Below are 17886 nucleotides of genomic sequence, written 5' to 3'. Positions count from 1 at the left end.
CATTTCTACAGAGCCACTACCATCACTATGAAGACACAATGCCAAGTTTACAACATTCTGCAAGTTATCACTCCTCCCAGCACTCAAGGCAGCAAAAATTCCCTCTTCACTTCTTACTGCACACACAGGAAACACAGTAAAAGGGGAAATTTTGATCCATAATGTCACATCAAGGGTAACAGAAGTGCTTCTGAGTCATTTGCTATTTAAGTAGGAAACAAACAGGGCTGTGGAACAACGAGGATTCTTCTCTGAGAAAGGGCAGGTTTTCTCCTCAGCCTCAGACTGTGCACACTGCTCCCCTCCCAGCAGTGAAAATAGCCTGTGCTCATTCTGGGGCAGGAGAAGCAAAGCTGAGATCCCTGAGGGTCTCTGTGCAGGGCTGGGCAGAGCAGGACTAGGAGAGGAGATGCAGTGCGATAAACCCAGAGCACGGATCAATAACTCACATCAGAGCAGCACAGCCCAGTTTCACCCATTAGAAACATCACAGCTTTGGGCTCCTCAAGCCCTGGTGGAAACCATCACTGCTGTGTGTCCCTCAGCAGCCCAGAGCAGAGCTGTTCAGAGCTGCAGCCTCCCTGGCATGGAGCCCTCCAAGAGCTGCTCCGCTTCCCCTGGCACCAGCACGCAGCCCACAGCAAAGCCCCTCAGCTGGGCTTGCCCAGAGGCTGGCACAGCAGGGCCTGTGCCCACAGTGCCCAGCACAGAGCAGGGCTGCACACCCTGGCCACTCCAGAGTGCCCCACAGGGGTGCCTGCTGGCTCCCTGTGCCTCCCTGGCATGGGGAGCCTGCAACAGCGTGGGCTAGGGGCTGTGCAGCCCAAGGGAAACCAGCTGGGAATGCCTTCCTGGGCACAACAGCACACTGCAGCAGGATGCAGCAAATCCTCTCCCCACCCCTCCTGCTGTTCCTCAGCCATTCCCCTCCCCAGGCATGCTGCTTCGTGCCCTCTGCCAAGTGCTCCTGTCCCCTCTCCCACAGAGGCAGCAGCAGGGACCCTGTTTGGGATGAAGCACAGCTGCCAGGGGCACTCAGAGGAGGAGCTGTGTTCCCTCTGCTCTGCCAGCTCTCCCTGTGGCTCCTGCAGCAGCAGCCCTGTGCCCTGCCACCGCCATCCCCAGGGCAGCAGGGACACAGCTCCCTCCTGGCAGCAGCACAAACCATTTCCCACCCCTGGCCAGGCTGAGGCAACTCCTCCCCAGCAGCAGGAGGGGCACAGCACCCCACAGCCCCATCCTGAGGGGCTCTGCTCCCCAGCTGTGGCCAAAGCCATTGTCCCTCCCTGTCACACCACGGCCAAGACGTGTCCTTGCCCCACAGGCAGCTCAGCAAGGCTGAGGCAGGAGCCCCCATTTGCTCAGAGATTCAGAGCCCAGCTCCTGGTGAGGGTTTCTGCTGTCACACTGTGGTGTTATTGACACGCAGCAGCCAAACACCACGTGCCAATGCAGGGAAACCCAGAAGCTCTGACTCCACACCCTGGGAAAGGGAGCACTGGCCCTGGCTGCCCTGGGAAATGCAAGTCCTGCTCCTAAGAGGGCACAGAGAGGGAGTTTGGTGCCCACTGCACCCCTTGGCATGGCCAGTGGCCAAAGGACAAAAGCCCTAAGTCCATTTCCAAATGGATGGGACTGTGGCTGTCTCCCTTCAGGGCAGAAGGTCCTCGAGGTGCATTACTCAGAGAATGGATTGCATGGCCAGGGGAGATGTGGGTGTGGGCAGGATAGCACTGAGACAACATTGTGATCAGCACAGATTTCCCTGCAGGCCCTCTCTGAATAGCTTTGTCTCCAATGGGAAACACAGCCTGAGGAGAAGGACACAGAGCCTGGGAATCCTGAGGAACAATTTGCCATGGACAACCTTTTATCTGGCTGAATCATTGTACCTCTCCTTCTCTCCAGCCAGACAGGGAAAGCAGCTCTTCTCTGCTCCACAAGGTGCTCAGAAAAGGTGGAGAATATGACAGCTGAGGCTCATACAAGAACCTTATTCAGCTTTAGACAGTGTTGTACCAAGAGCATCATCTATACACAGCCTGCATTTAAAATGGGGCTTCTGTGTTCACCTGCAGGTGCTCAGAGGGCAGAATTTTACACAACTTGGAAAATGCCTTTTGCTGTCCCAGGCCTATGCATGGGGAAAACACTGGGATTTAGGAAATAATCTGATCTGCTCTAACAGCCCAAAAGGGAAATGTCCAGTGGGTCAGGGCCTGTTTTCCACTGCTGTGGTGCCCACAGTTTATTCTGGTATCACTCCAAGTAAGCCAGTAGGTCACTAACATGGACACTGTGTGAGCCAGACCCTGAACATTCAAGCTGATATTCAACCCTTTGCTTCATGCCCTGTGTAGTTCAGAGAAAAACTGCACCTTCTGCAGTTCTTGGCCTCACTGGTTTGAATTAAAACTGTGTCAACCTCAGCTCTGAATTTCCTGTGTAGCAAATGTTAAGAGAGTCATCAATCCTGTTCTCACTTTCAGCGAGACCGAGCAGGAACCCAGCTTTGTTGAGGTAACATGCATTAATGGCAGCCCAGGTTCATCCCAAACCACACTGCTTAGCCTGCCTGTCCTCATGGGCTTTTAGAGGTGCTGATGAAGCAACGGGGCAGAGCTCTACAAACTTCTGCTTGGTGCCCTTCAGTTACAGAAACCATGGGCAGTCTCCAATTCAGGGACCCATGAGGTATCCTTTGGTACCCAAAAGGTATTATCTGGAAAGGAATCAAAATTCTGTTCACCAAAATATTTATATTAGCCGAGAAAGCCAAACTCTGCCAAGAAGGGAGCTGGCGAGCTTCCCTGGAGCGTCTCTGCCAGTGTGTAAAACACAGAGAGCAGCCCCACCTACCACAGCCCCTCTGTGCATGCCCAGGGCTGGTTCAGCTTTTAAGTTCAGTGCCAACTATTTGTAAGGCCTCAAAAATCTGGAGACTTTGGAGCGCAGCAGCCGAATGAAGGATCTCGGGAACATCTCCCTGGACTCCTGGGCTGTGTACTTGAAGTAGTTCTGCGGGTGTGCCAACACATCAAACAGTGCTTTTATCAGCTTCTTGTCCTGGGAAAAGGGAAGCACATTTTATATCGGTTCCACAGAGGAGTTATGGTCAGTATTAAACCAAAGTTTAATGCCTCTCTAACTCTAAAAAGATTATGGGGGATTTTACTTTTCAAGTGTTTCAAGGGCTTGGAAGCATAGCAGAGCAAGGCTGACTTTCAGGCTCCTGGAAAGTCACTGGTGTTCCAAATTAGCAGCTCCAGAATTTCTTCCTTCCTCATACATCCAAGAACAGCAAACAAACCACAAAATGAATGCACGCTTGAGCTGATATCCAGCAAAAGAAAGGCATGCACTCAACTTGCCTATGGAAGTCCCCTAACCAAGGTCGGAGAAATCCACAAAGAGGTTCCTTTTGCCCAGGGAGGAAAAGCCTTTGCCAGCCTGCAGGCTACAAGGAGCAGCACCAAGTGCCTTCCCAATAAATTTCCAGTTTCCCTGGTAGCTCTGATCCACCTTCAGTCCCCCTGAGCAAAGGGTCCCCTATTCCCTGCTCTGCACAACCAGGCTCTGCTGGTTCACCCCATTTCCCTGGAGCAGCTCATGCCTGGTGCACCAAGGAACAGACCTGATGCAGAGCAGGAAACTCACTTGCACCAAACTCACTTGCACCAAATAATATGATTTCCAATCAAAACCAACATGTTCAGTGAGAGGAATGTACCTTAAGTATTTCTTGGTGATTTTCAGATGCATAAAGTCTGCCATCCCGAACAATGTCCTCTATGAGCTCTTGGTAATCCTCTGTGGGGAATGCACAAGAGAGTAATTTGCAGCTTCACTTCACTTACATACTCAATACCTCCTGTGGTTACACAGAGAAGCCCTGCCTCAGAAGAGCCAGTAGTACTTGACATATTAGCAGTAAGAAAATATTCCTAACACTTTTCTTTTTAGTATGAGAACAGTGTACTCTGCTGAGCTGCTCAGCATCAATCTGTCAAAAGCCAAGGAAATCATAAAGCACCCAAGATTGGAGTGCATGTGGTAACCAAGTAACCTGCTTCAAACCAGCTGAACTGCAGGGACCCATCTGTACACACCCACAGCCTGTTACTGACTTCTTTCTACAGGAAGAAGAAATAAAAAGATTATGTAAGAGGATACTGTCTTAAAAGTAACCCCTCTGGTCAGTCATAACCTGAAATTCTTCAAAAGGAGAGGTCTCCCCTGAAAAATTACTTTTCCACCACTAGTGAAATTCTGCAGACCACAGCAGGGATGGCTCCCTCACAATTAATCCAGTGTGAGCAGAACATACAATATCACTTATGCTGAAGTGCAAATCCTCAGCTCCAGTTTCACACCTCGTGATTCTGACAAGGGTGAGGTGAAAATCTTTCCCCTCAAGCCTGTTTTCAATATGGGTATTTTGCTACCTGATTCTAGGCCACAAATGGTAGCAGGAACACCATAAAACACAGGTACTTGGGCTCTACCTAATTCCTAGCTGGGGCCACCCAAAGAAGATGGAAAGGCACAGAAGTGCATAAAACTTAGATTCTATGTCTGAGCTCTGTAATTTGCAGGCCAGGGCCCAGAACTCCAGATTTTTATTTGGAAGACACAGTGGCACTTAAAAGACTGCAGTGCACTGCAGAATTCCTTAGATTGGGTTTAAATGAAACAGCTCCTGGCAGCAGCTCCTGGTGACACTGCTGGGCTGCCCTGCTGCTTAGGGAGGGGAACTCTGCACTGCTGGAGCTGCACCAGCCCACATCAGCCCAGCTGCTCACTCCCACTCACCATCATAGGTTACATAAGGGACTTGGAATCCTTTGGCACTGTTCCCTTCGTTGGACTTGAACTGGATCCAGAGTTTCTTGGACCTGGAGGTGAAGGCTATGGGGCGCTCGTAGGTCTGGCAGGTCTCGTACGTGGTCACCGAGTTGGAAGAAGCTTTCAAAGCAAACACACAACAGGCAGCCGTGGGACAATGCTTCCTGCTAAAGGCCTGTTAGAGCTGTTTTCTCTGTTACCACCAGAAAAATGCTTGCTGGTGTTAAGAAAACTCCTCAAAATGTGGCAGGCCATCAGTGGATGGCAGGCCATCAATGAGGGACTTCTTGGTGAGGGAACATTTTCCTTTCTCCTAAAATAACAGTCTACTGTTTGAAGGACGTGCCTACACTAGAAACTGAGGTTGTTTATCCACACATCAGGCACCTGTAAGGATTAGCAAGCATTTCTTCTTTGCTAACCCAGGCTAGAACTGCTTAGCATAATGCATGACTGGTTAGCTTGAACCACCTACCCCCACTTAACAATATTTCCCTCAGTTCACTGGCACATCATGGCCTTGTACCCTCTGAATTTCACTGAAAACTATGGGGCAGCATTGCCAAATAGGCCTTCTTCATTTGCCATTAAAGAAATTTCTGCTCTTAAATAGATGCCAGGCAGACTACATTGATTTTCTGCAAACAGCAATGCCTGAGTTCACCCTGTGTTTCCCCCTGAGCTGTGCCCCAGGGGGTGTTTCAGACTCACAGCTTTTTCTCATCACCAGGTAGTCTCCACACTCATCTTCGATGGGCAGGAATATTTCTGGGACCACGATGAGGATGCGGCGCTTGGGCGGAGGGTTGATGCTCCAGGTGCACTCGGTGTTTGCAGGGTAGTCCCCAGGATAGTTGGGTGATTCAATATATCCAGTGTAATCTCCCAGCTCCCCTCCACACTGCCTGTCTGGAAAAGGAGCACACAATGCAGGACAAGGCAAAGAGAGGCCACCCTGCAGCCCTCCTGCAGTCACATCAGCAGCACGGGTGGCAGACACACATTTCCCTTTTTGCATCTGCTGCAGGTACAGCTCTCCTTGCCAGCCTCTCACATCCCTGTGTGGGTGTGTTTGCATGTGTCTGTGTGTGTGCAGGCACTCCAGAGCTGGTTCTGAGCAGTCACCTCTCTGCCCTCCATTCTCCCTCCTTAATTTACCCTCAGCTACCATAAATCCAGAGCAGTGGCTCCCTTTGTAATGGACTCTTTCAAAGGTTGTTATTAAGAAGAAATGGTTACTAGAGCTATTAAGTTCTGTGAGCCAGCTTCCATTCCTGTTCATAGGAGGGAACAAATCAGGGTGCTGAGGACACAAACTCTGCTGTATCAAGAGAGAAAAGATTTGATAGCAAGACCCCGAGCAACCCAGCACCAAGTGCCAAACGCAGTCATCCCTTACCTTGACAAGGCTGATGGAACCAGTCTGCAGAAATGGTCTCTCTCAGACCTCAGTGAGCCACGTGGGGTGAGATGCAGGCAGCAAAAGAGGAGCAAGCTCTGCCTTCTCACCAGCTCCCTGGAGCAAAGCTGAGTTTTGCCCTTAGGGTCACCCCAAACATTAATGGCCCGGTCTTTTTATTTGTAAGAGAGCATCAAAACCATCTTGCTGTACTTACTTTTGCACTGTGTTATGTTTGTTGACCCATCAAAATCAGTAGTGGTGTTTCCAGGGCAGGAAATGCAGTAATTTTGTCCAAACTCAGGCTGGTATGTCCCAATTGCACAGCGAATACATCGGTGAGTTGTGGTGTTGTAAAAATGGCCAGGAGAACACTGAACTGGACAGAAATTAAACAATCATGGTTTAAAAGTGGCAGCAGCATACTAGAATATACTTTTATACATTTGTGCAAGACCTAGTGTAATCTCAGAAGCTGAAATGCCCTATTAGTAAACTGTAGGGGTAACAAAAAAGAGGTAATTAAGCAAATTTTAGTTCATCAAGTCATTCAGGTTCAAATTTCCCAAATGAACACTGTAGAGTGGTTCTATATGAAAGCAGCAATAAAACCACAGTAATAAACAATGAGGGAAACAAAACAACTTCAGTTTATCAGGTTATTTTGTGCAAGTTTCAAAGATCTACTAGCAAATGTAGTTTTCTATGCTGCACAGACCCTTTTTTTCCTATTCCTTTTAAGCTCTGCTTTCTCCCAAATAATTCTTGCTGAGTTTTGGAAGCTAGCTCAGCCAGGAGTCCTCCCTACATGCTGCCCCAATCCAAATGCTTCAGATAAGCTCCAAATAGTTCTTGCATCTGTGATTCCACGTCTCATGTGGCCTCTTCCACATGCAAATTCCTGAGCTCTTCATTCCACTTAATAGAAAGAATTCCTTTAATCTCCACTCCAATTTGAAAACTGAACCTCATTTATAGACTTGTTTTTGTTTATGTTAAATAAAACTGAAATCAGCTCCTCTTATCTTGATCCAGAGTTTTAACATCATTTTTTAGTACTTCAATTTCACAAAATTAAGAATGGAAAAGCAGCCTTTGTGGGTTCAGCGATTCTACGCTGAAGGAAACTATTAGATATCACACTATTACCAGTAATATTACTTCTTCAATGATACTGCTACATTCTTACAATATGTTGTAATTCTCAGTAAACATAACTGAAATGAGAGATCTCTTAATCCAAACCACTACCAAATGTTGGCATCAGGACCTTATTTGTACCCCTTATTTCTGCTCTGCAGCAGTAGATTTTCTGTTAAAGACTTGATCCTCTAGTCATTTATATAAGCAATTTTCTTTTACCCGCGCTTTTGGTAACCAGTTTTAGAAAGAATTGAGGCTTTACTGAATTTCAGGTGTCTCACAGGCCAGGCCAACCTGCTGTAAGACACCTGCAAGGACTGACCCTCAGAAGGAGAAAGAACCTTCTCTGAATGCCCCACCTGAGCAGCAGCATTTCCTTCTGCCTCAGATCAAAGCAGTTCAGACAAACCCTGGGCTCACCTTTGGTCTCACAGTCCTGGAACAAGGCTGCCCCGCTGTGCCTCGTGGTGAGAGCTCCTCCGCAGGGAAAGCAGGACACCCTGCCAGCCTCGGGCTGGTACGTCCCCAGGGGACACGGCAGGCAGGGCTTGAAGCCATCAGGAGAATATTCACCAGGGGGGCACTGATCTAGGGGAGGGAGAGCACACATTAGAGATGTAGGAGCGCTAGAGAGCCTGCACAGGACCCACTTTACTGGGGCAGCTGGAGCACGGCTCCAGAAAGGAATGCTGGCAACAGCTGGAGCTTCACACCTCCAATGTGCACTGTGACAGCCTGCGGGGCCAGGGAGCTCTTCTGGGGGCTGGGATGGATTTCACATCGTGTTGCAAGGCCACACTGGACACTCAGCCTGTCCAGGGCTCTCTGCTCCTCTGTGCAGTGCAATGATGTAGTGATTATCTCCTCATTCTACCTAGAGAGCTCTTGAACTCCTTCCAAATAAAATAATTTAGTATTGAACCTAAGATGCCAAAAACATACTTCCAGATTTCTGTTCAATCTTATTATTGAACATTTATATCTCGTGACCATTAGTATTACTAATTGTGTGAAAAGCTCAAGTGCAACAAGTCATTATGCAAATTCAGTAACCAAACATTATGCCTCAAAGGCTTTTAAAGCAGAAATACTCTTGCCATTCCTCTGATAATCTTGGGTAATGATTATGTATGCACTGGGCTGCTGTGTTCTGTATGGTGCACAGACAGCACTAACCCAATCTGATTTTCCTTCATCACACACCTCAGTATTATCCAGCAAGCCCAGCAATATTCATCAGTATCTTTGAGAAGTACTGGTTTTCAAACTCTTCACAAAAGAACTGGCTTCAGTGCCAGTATTTAATAATTACCCTGCTCTGGAAAGGCACAAAACACTGTTGCAGTTGTTCAGCTGTGCTGAAAAATCCTGTCCTTTTAAGACCTGTTACGATAATAAACTGTTAGTTTTAGTTTATAGCTCCAATAAATCACTCGGTGAATAGCTGTTTTGTTAGGAAGTTAAATTGGCCTTGGCTTCATTTCAGGATGTGTGAGTAACAACAAGCAGGGCATTAACTGCCGGTCATGATCAATGATGAAGAGTTTTGTTTGTGGCTGATACACCAGGAGGAATCGCTGACTGCTCCTCCTTGGCTTAAAAATAAAATGCAGCAGGTTAAGCTTGGCTGTGTGGCTTATCAATGAGAGCTTGTGAGGAAGTCTGAGCTCCTGGTTCTAACTTTTTCCACCACATATCACTTCTGCCCTCATAAGGACACACATTCATTTGCTCCCACACTTTTCAAGCCTTTCTCCATTTTATAAACATTCCTGCAGAACACTCATCTCTGTACAATTTGTGCACTTCCACAAACATGAATGAATTCAGGCTTTCATTGCAGCACTCCTAATAAGGTAAGGAAAGAGCACTATTTACAGTTCCACGACAAGGAAAGACAATTCAGGGTTAGGAAAGGTGATCCTGAGAAGTGCCTACTGACTTCAGAAACCTGGAAGAAATGGAAAGACCTGAGCAAATCTCCTTCCCTCACACAACTCCATGGCTCTATGGGAAATTAATGCTTTGAGTGACCTGACTAGAAAAACCTGCTCTCTGCTCTCTCCTCTTTTTCCATTCATTTTAATCACATGCCAAGTTTGGGGTGGTTTGGGGGTTTTTAGGTGTTTTGTTTTTGGGGTTTTTTTTGCATTTGGGAGAAGAGGTGTCTCTGTTCTGTGTTTTGAACAGAAACACTGACCCTACAAATTCAGTCTTAAAACTGTACTTCAGGTTTCCTAAACCTGCTCAGAGTCCAGCAGAACAGTAGGACATCTATCAGAGCTCAAAGGAAACCTGCCCCAGGCAGGAATCAAACCCACAACTTATGTGCAAATGTTGCATTTGAGAACTTATCCCATCAGATCTCTCTTGACAACTTTGCCATCTGCATCTTACTTGTCTTGAAACCACATGTTGTGAAAATTGTGAAGCTCTCTGTGGAATACAACTGAACTAATCTAAATCTTCCTGGGTTATCTAGCAAAGTGCCTAATTATTGAAAATTTGCATTGTGGAAGTAAGCTTAAAAAAACCTCCTCAGACATCACTGAGATCCTCCATCTGGGCCAAGGGAGAACTTTTCCATTAAATCTGAACCATTTGAGTCAAGTATTTCCTTCTGATTTTCCTAAGAGGTGGCAACAACAGAAAGAAGAAAGGCTGCGTAGCTACCTACCACCACTGCACCGGTGTGTTCAGAGCCAGCTGAAAAAAGCTCTGACTTCTGAGACACACCAAACACTTCAGGCTTTGATTGGTCCTCTGTGCATTTGAGAAAAGAGGTCAGTACACCCACATACAGATTCTGCTATTTACAACTACTCAGTGAAAATATTAGAATTACTCTATGCCATGTCCAAGTTTTAATGCCTCAAACTCACAAATATTTCTGGTTCTTCACATGACTACATCAACTCAAGCTTTTCACAGTGGTACAAGTGTCCAGACAGTTCAATCCATAAACACATTCCCTGTAAACTGCTCCCAGTTCCTCCTCATCTTCCACCTAGAAATGTTTCACTCATCCAGCCCCACTGGAGCACAGAGCTGGGGGAGTGGGGGAAGCCTGTTTAGCGCTCACAGCAGTCACAGGGGCCCAATTTAGCATAACAAATAAGACTTAGTGTTAGATTCAATTATAGTAACATTAATAATAGGGGCGTTATTTCAACCCAGAAATCATCCTACTGAACTCCATAGGACTATGCATAAAATTAAGATGAGCCTTCTCTTAAAAAGAAGCCCAACAAAATTAACAAAAAGCAAAAATCCACAAGAAGCACCTCCACGAAGTTAAACTTCTCCAGATATTTGCTTAAAGAAAACAAGTACAGAAGTTTGGGAGCTTCACTTCTCAAAATCAGAAACTGCATGTTCCCACCTGCCGTGTGGGAAATACCCAGTCAAAACCAGATCTGAAGATTTGCAAATAATGACATTAAATCACAATTCCACTGGCTGGCTTTGCTCTTTTTTTCCAGAAACTTGATTGTTTTTTCTCCAGATGAACAAAAGAACCAATTGCCTCTAGCAGACTTCATTTCTGCAGCCACTGTCTTTGTTTATCTTCAATGCCCATTAAAACCTGGTCTTGAGTCTCATGCAGCTGTTTTAAAGGGGGAAAAAAAGTGAAAGCTTTTCTGATGCAAAAACAAGAAGAAAAGGGGGGGGGGGGGGAAGAGAGGGGCCCACAGGGAACCAGGATTAACAGTTACAAAGACATTTAAAGGCTCTTCCCCTCTTTTCAGCACATTAGCCTTTGAGCATTTGCTCCTATAGACAAACGCCGTAGTATCTCAGGGGCTGAGAAGGTGAACCTCATAAAGGAGGTCATGATCCACCAATTCACCATTTTCTTAAGAATGATGCCTTGACTTTATAAGGAAAATCACCAACAAGTGATGCAAATTGATTCTGAAGCGGCATCCTTTAAGTTATTGTGTTTGAGCAGGTCACACATTTAGGTCACATGAGATGGTTTCGCATTCGAAGGATTTATGTCTTGAGTCTATGATTTTCAGGGCCAGCAGCTAAGCAGGAAAAATAGCCCCATTTTCCCCCTTTGGATTTTCACAAAATTGTAAAAAAAGACCCAAAAAAACCCAACAGTTGTGCAACACAACCATTACTTATAACAACTGCAAAGGCAGGCAGCACTTTGCTTTTCCTTTTAGATACCTCTCTCATACTTTTATAATGCCAATATCATACCACATACAAAGCTTTGAGATGTGGTTCATCATTTTGGATGAAATGTTATTGTCTTATTTGCATCCTCTCAGCTGAGGGCACAAAACTGCTGAATGCTGAGCAACGAAATGCACTGACACCTCCCACAGAAGATGAAGCTGCTCATCATTTCCATCCTGTGCCAGTGCTGCTCATGCCTGCTGCTCTCTGAGGTGACAGCTCTTTGGGGAAACCCACTTGCAACTACTGTGGAGCAAGGATATGCTGTCCTATCCTTTTTTGCATCCATTTCAGGAAATGGTAATTCTCAGTGCCTCCTTCCACCTCTGAAAGTATTGGTGTGACCAACACAAAAAAAAAAACCAAAAAAAAAAAAAAAAAAACAGACACACTAAAAAAACCCCAAAAACCCCCAAAAAACACAAAAACAAAAAAATAGACAAGGCAGTGTGCTTTTGACACCATGGGATGTGATCAAAGTATGACAGAGTTTTAAGCAGTGGAAGAACAGCAAAATTGTTGTTGTTTGAACTTATTTTCTTTCAATACGGAGGTTACTGGTAAATCACTTTCTGAAAAGGAACTGGCAGTATTTAAACAGTTGGTCTTTGGCTGTTAAATCTCTCTGAAGTCAAGCTCATACTGGAGAAGGAGCACTTGTAGCCAGGCTAGTGAGTGAGACTGCATTCTCCTCAAGCCAAGTCTCCTCTCAAGGCAGCATGCAGCATTTCCAGCATGCTCAGAGGGCTCACACACAGGCTTGATGCGCTGACATTCCAAAATGGATCTTTGTTACCTTAGAGATCTACTTCAAGGCAGAAAAATCATACTTCTGCTAGGAGAATCCAGTTCTCTGGGAAGGCTGATGAAAGTTCCATTTTGCTATGGGCGTTTCATGGGATATCCATGGTTATGGACCTATCACTGGTTGCTCCTTGTTGTTCACACTCAGGACTTCATGGGATTAACCAACATGAGCCAGTGCCAAATGGGCTCATCATAGATACAGAACTCACACATAACAAGGTAGAAAAATGCAACACTTGAGCCTCTAAAGCATCAGAAAATCCCAAACAGAACCGTACAATGAACAGCAAAGTTGAAATAAACCACACTATCCCTTGCAATCAGCAGTGAATTCCCTTTTACCACCAGTAGCTGTTTAAAGAACAGCAGGCACACAAGTGCAAGCATCCAGCATATTAACAATGATAAAATACCCTGGAAACCGCATGCAATTTGTTCCTGGTGTCTTCCTAAAGCTTTTCTTCTGCACTGTGCCCCACTCAAGACCGTAGGAGTTAAGACAGGAAAATCAGGGATAGAACTACCCTACCAGAAATGTGAAACCAAATGAAATTTATCTTGCTGCTGCAATTGCAGGCCAGTTACCCAGCACAAAAATTGTCAGATCAGGAGCTGGACTCTTCCTCTGACACTGCTAAAATATAAATAATGTTTCAGACAGTGCCGTGCCAAGGGAATTCTAAGAGGATTCCAAAGAGGACCCAAACTGTAGCTAACCATATCTAGCCATACTCCAAGTATTTGAAAACAATGAACTAAAACCTGCATTTTACTCAGTAACTGCATCAAAGAAGACCTGTAAGTCCCTTTGACTTGCTTTGTTCCCTCACTGCTTCCTACTCCCCTGGCCAGTCTGAGCCAAAGTCCTTTGCTGTCCAGAGGCCACATCTACCACCTGCCCTGAATCCATCTGCTGACCAGCATCTCCTGCTGTGCAGCCACTTTCTCCCCAGAGCCACCAGCATGTCTAGGTAAGCAGACCCCCAGTCCCATCCAGAAGCAGCTCTGCAAAACAATCAGATCAAAACAAAGGAACAAAAACCAAAAGTCCCTCTCCCACACAGATCCCTGGACTAGCTTCTTGCCTTTCTTCACACCATTCCCACTCTATTCTCCTCTGCCCAGCCTGTTTCTTAGCTCCTCTGCCTGGCAGCCCAAGCAGCAGCAGCCCCCAGTCCCACTTTAGCCATTCACCCTGGGACAATCAGCTTTTCCAGGGAAATGAGGCATTCCTAACAACTCTGTACTTTTATGTCTTCTCAGCAACTGGGAGCTGGCTGCCCAGCTCCAGCAGCCTGACAAGTGGCACAGGGAGGTGTCAAAGATGCTCATTTTCTGTACATTTAATGAAAATAAGCAGGGGAACAAGTGCAAGGAGAGCGCCCTTCACACTGGTGTAAGGGAAAGGCTGTGGGGTGAGTTCCACCTCCTGTTTGATCCCAGGCAATCTCCACCAGGATTTGGTCTGAGTAACTCAGCTGAACAAAGGAAGGTTCACCGAGTCATTGCACCTTGTCAGGCACGAGCAAATCAAACCTTAAGGCATGAGACACACAGGGTCATTCCAGTGCTCACAGCAGCACCTGTTAGGGTGTCCAGAACAAACTGAGGCACCAATTCAGCAGCAGAAGAGGCCTGACTTGTACAAATTGTTCTTCAAAACCTTTGTGTTCCTATGCTCAGTGGCTCTGCTTTAACCATGGGCAGGCTGTTTGTGCTCACCCCACCAAAGAGCTTTCTGGACAGGCATTGCCCAAAATTCCCTTTTCTCTCTGAACTAGCACAGAAATGCCACGTATGCTTCACATTTGTGCTGCGACATTAAACTGATTCTGCAGCTATCTAGAAAAATGTGTTTCTTTTCTGTTCCAATTTCTAATTGTAATTCACATTGCCTTCTCCACCTGCAACATTTTTAGCTTACTCATTGCTGTTTTTTCCAGATGAAATCACAAATATCTTCAGAGTCATACTGTGCTCTGTACAATTGGAATGACAGTTTTTTTTCAAAGCCTTCCTCTAGCATCCAACAAAATAGCTTGGACATATCCTTGTAAACTCATCTCAGTGAACTTTCCAAAATTTTTCAGATTTATTGCAATGTTCCAAGAAAAAAAAAAAAGAGCTCTTAGAGCTTTTTCCGAGATTTCCTGAGTAATTCCCTGCTTGCTTGCACAGATGTTTTAAACAATTTGTCTGTTCTACGAACCCAAGTTTTTCTAGAATTAGCAAAACTGGATTGGAAAATCTATTCTTAGGCCAAATGCTGCTGCTGGAAGACATACTAATTCACTGTGACAAGCATTTTAAAGGCTTGCTGATTCACAATCCACCTACATGCTGCCTGCCCCGTGCAGCCTGAATTGGCTGTCATGGTTGTTAGGCCTCTGTTAGGATGTAACATCTGACCCCTCTCCTTAACTTTTGTGCTTTGGAAGCACTTACCATGGGCTGCATTATGGTGGTGCCCTCCAGTGCCATGATAATTAAGACTTTTCTCAGTGATGGCTTATAAAGTCTCCATGAATTTATAACTCTGTCATGATGATTCTCTGGGACTCTGAGCTTAATCAGCAAAGTGAGCGTGATTGCATCAAATTCTGAGCAGCCTTTTCCTTGGGACGAGGGAGAGGTGAGCTGTGCACAAGCTTAGGAACGCAGCATTACTAAATTATTACTAAATTACTAAAGTATACTAAATGTAGTCTTAAAAGTAACACTGGTGATGTCAAGGCCATTGGTGCCTGTTATTCCCAGGATTTCCACCTTTGAGCTTGTTGCAGGCTGTGCATCATCTGCAGCGCAGTGCAGCGAGCCCTTGCTCTACTCTGTAACACTTCAATTGCTAAAAATACATTCACAGGGAGAATTTCAGCAGCACCTCCACTTCTGCACACCCAGCCCTGCTCTCTCCTGGATGGGTGAACCCCAACCCCTCCGAGCTCCAGAACAGTGGAACACACGAAGTGCTCCATCATCCCCACCCCCCTCCCAACTCACCACATCTGACCCCCGGCTGCAGCTGTCCCACACCACAGGCCTGCTGTGGCTCTGAGGGCCTGGGAGCCTTCCTGGCCACCTCGTGGTCGGTGCCCGAGAGGCGGATGCGGAACTGGTCCCTGCTGACCGTCTTGCGCAGGGTGCGGATGGTTTTCCGGAACCGCTTCTCCGTCTTCTTGCGGGCACAGCGCACGTCGCACGTGTCTGAAAAGCACCGGGGGTGAAAGGGGTGCCCTGAGTGACTGTGCACAAATCCCACCCAATTCCAGTCATCAACCAACTCAAATCACTGAGATAGCCACTTCTGGGAACAAGTGAAATCCTCAAGGACAAGTACACTGGGCAGCTCTTGGCTCTTTGGAGCTATCCCCATGCCTCACTCTTTCTGAAGCAGTGAATTAATGTTCAAAACAGGAGATACTTTTTATCATCATTTTGCATACAGGCAGAAGTGAAAAACACAGAAATTAAGGAGCAAATGGCAAGAAGCTTCAAAGCGCACCTGGAATTATTTTCCAACCAACCTGTCACCTCCTTCCTGCTCGTTTCAAGCTCAAAGTCCGCAGTGATAAAAATCTCTCTGGTCGCTGCCAGTCTACTGAGGGCTCCAGGAACTTTCTTGCCAGAGCTGCATGTTAGGTTTACATAGTGGAAGCTCTCCATTACTGAATTTTGTCTCTCTGCATGAACAAAATCAAGGAAGCAAAAGCTTGGCCAGGTCTGTTATCGAACATTCACCAGTGCTCAGCACGGGGGTCATCATGAAGAGTTAAAGAGGAGCAAACCATCAGGGCCAGTGAAAGAAGAGTTTGGCCAGGCTCTCACCTGGTGCACCCTCACACTGAGTCATGACCATTGTCATGGCTTCAATGAGGAAATAAGGTTTAGGCAAAGGAAACACCCAGAATAAGCTCTGGTTCTGGAGTACATAACTTGTCACCAAGCATTCAGCACAGTTCCTCACTGCTACTCTGCTAAGGACAAACAGTCAGACACACTGATTCATCATATTGTTTAATGACTCCTTTCCCCATTTATTTCTTTTATTTTTTAAAGTACTCCTCCTCATTTTCTGCCGACTTTGCAAATTCCCAGGCTATTCTTTCTGCTTTGGAGCAGATGGAAGAGCTGACCCCACTGCATCCATCTAGGGCTGCTGAAGTATGAAAGGAAGACAAGAGACAAGAGGAATAACCCTATGACAATAGAGTCAGCATAAAGGTCAGGAGATTTTTCAGTGAGGCACCAGACAATAAGGAGCAGGTGAGAAAGGAAAGAAGAGAAAGATAAAAAGAGGAAGAAAAGGAAGGAATCAAATTTAAAAAGAGGATGGTTGATTTTACTGAGAATTTATCAGCAGTATTACAAACAAAAAAATGATAAGGGCTTTCCTAGCAAGACTGAGAATGCCACAAGGAAATCCTGGGATCTGAAATAACTGTCGCAAGAGTCATGGCCAAGCAGGAAGAAGTGAAGAGCAGAAAGCCTTCAGTCCTCTCTGCTTTGCTTGTGGCGTACTTCATATCTGGAAAGCACTTAACTCCTGAGCTATGGCTCTAACCTGCTTACCTGCATTTTTATATCCATACCTGGTATCATCTGCTCCAGACCTTCTTGAAACATCTCAGTCTTTTTCAAACTACATTTTCCTTCATTTAATTTAAAGGTTACGCTTATCTTGATGGCTGAAGCATCTTCAGGAACAAACAATGAAACACATTATTTTTAAAAAAGGAGTAGAAAATTGAGACAGCCCTAATGTCACACCACAATGATGACAACAAAAAATATGCTGATATGAAGTGATCATCACAGAAAACCTAATGAGATGTCAGAACCCTCCTGCTGTGAAGCTGGTTCACAACTGGAATTAGAATGAAATGGTACTACATTTTATTGGGGGAAGTGAGAGACAGAGAAAGACCAGATCTACTATTGGGTGAATTAAACAAGGGTGAGCTGAAATCAAAGGAGATACTTCAAATCATTTCAGAAAATAGTTTATGTCTGTGGCTGTAAATGCATTCTAAACTTTACAGCCCACCAGCTCAACCTAAACACGTTGTGTGTTGCCAACACTGTCCAGGTTTGGATGACTAAAAGGAGACATAACTCCTGGCCTAAGTGTTTATTTCACTGCTGATCTTTATTTTTAAGTCTCAGTTTGAATGATGCTGATGAAGCCGCATAAGGGGAATTTTCTGCAGCAATCATGAACTACAATCATGAAGAAGAAAAAGAACAATCAATTATAAGGCAGGGGGGAAGTCAAGAGAAATACCTTTGTTTCACAGTTATCAATGAAAATAAATCAAACTATGTAACAGTAAATGTGGTGATTACCCAGCCAGCTGGAAGCATTTGCACTTTGCTGCTTTTTCTTAAGCTGAGAGGACCTGCCACAGGTGAGGGTGTAGGCATCTTGTGTTCCTAACAGACAGACAGACAGTAAAGACACAGGCACAGTGCACACACTGAGGACTCCTGCAGCACAAAACACA

At 45.7% G+C, this 17886-nt stretch overlaps 1 protein-coding gene across 1 annotated transcript in view; it reads right to left on the bottom strand.

Annotated features, from left to right (window-relative positions):
• Positions 1-918: 918 nt before the first annotated feature.
• Positions 919-17886, bottom strand: part of SCUBE2 (signal peptide, CUB domain and EGF like domain containing 2) — a 36958-nt gene continuing 19990 nt past the window's right edge. The window contains exons 13-22 of the mRNA XM_030949311.1: positions 17729-17815; positions 16975-17079; positions 15910-16065; positions 15386-15589; positions 7808-7975; positions 6462-6623; positions 5557-5754; positions 4813-4965; positions 3731-3810; positions 919-3066 (exon numbers count right to left, since the gene is read on the bottom strand). Coding sequence (XP_030805171.1) covers positions 2914-3066; positions 3731-3810; positions 4813-4965; positions 5557-5754; positions 6462-6623; positions 7808-7975; positions 15386-15589; positions 15910-16065; positions 16975-17079; positions 17729-17815 — 1466 coding nt within the window. The 3' untranslated portion in view covers positions 919-2913. The remainder of the gene's footprint in view (positions 3067-3730; positions 3811-4812; positions 4966-5556; positions 5755-6461; positions 6624-7807; positions 7976-15385; positions 15590-15909; positions 16066-16974; positions 17080-17728; positions 17816-17886) is intronic.

Source organism: Camarhynchus parvulus, chromosome 5 (genome assembly GCF_901933205.1).
Source record: "Camarhynchus parvulus chromosome 5, STF_HiC, whole genome shotgun sequence".
In the NCBI taxonomy this organism is placed as follows: domain Eukaryota; kingdom Metazoa; phylum Chordata; class Aves; order Passeriformes; family Thraupidae; genus Camarhynchus; species Camarhynchus parvulus.
This window is presented reverse-complemented; position numbering and strand designations above follow the sequence as displayed.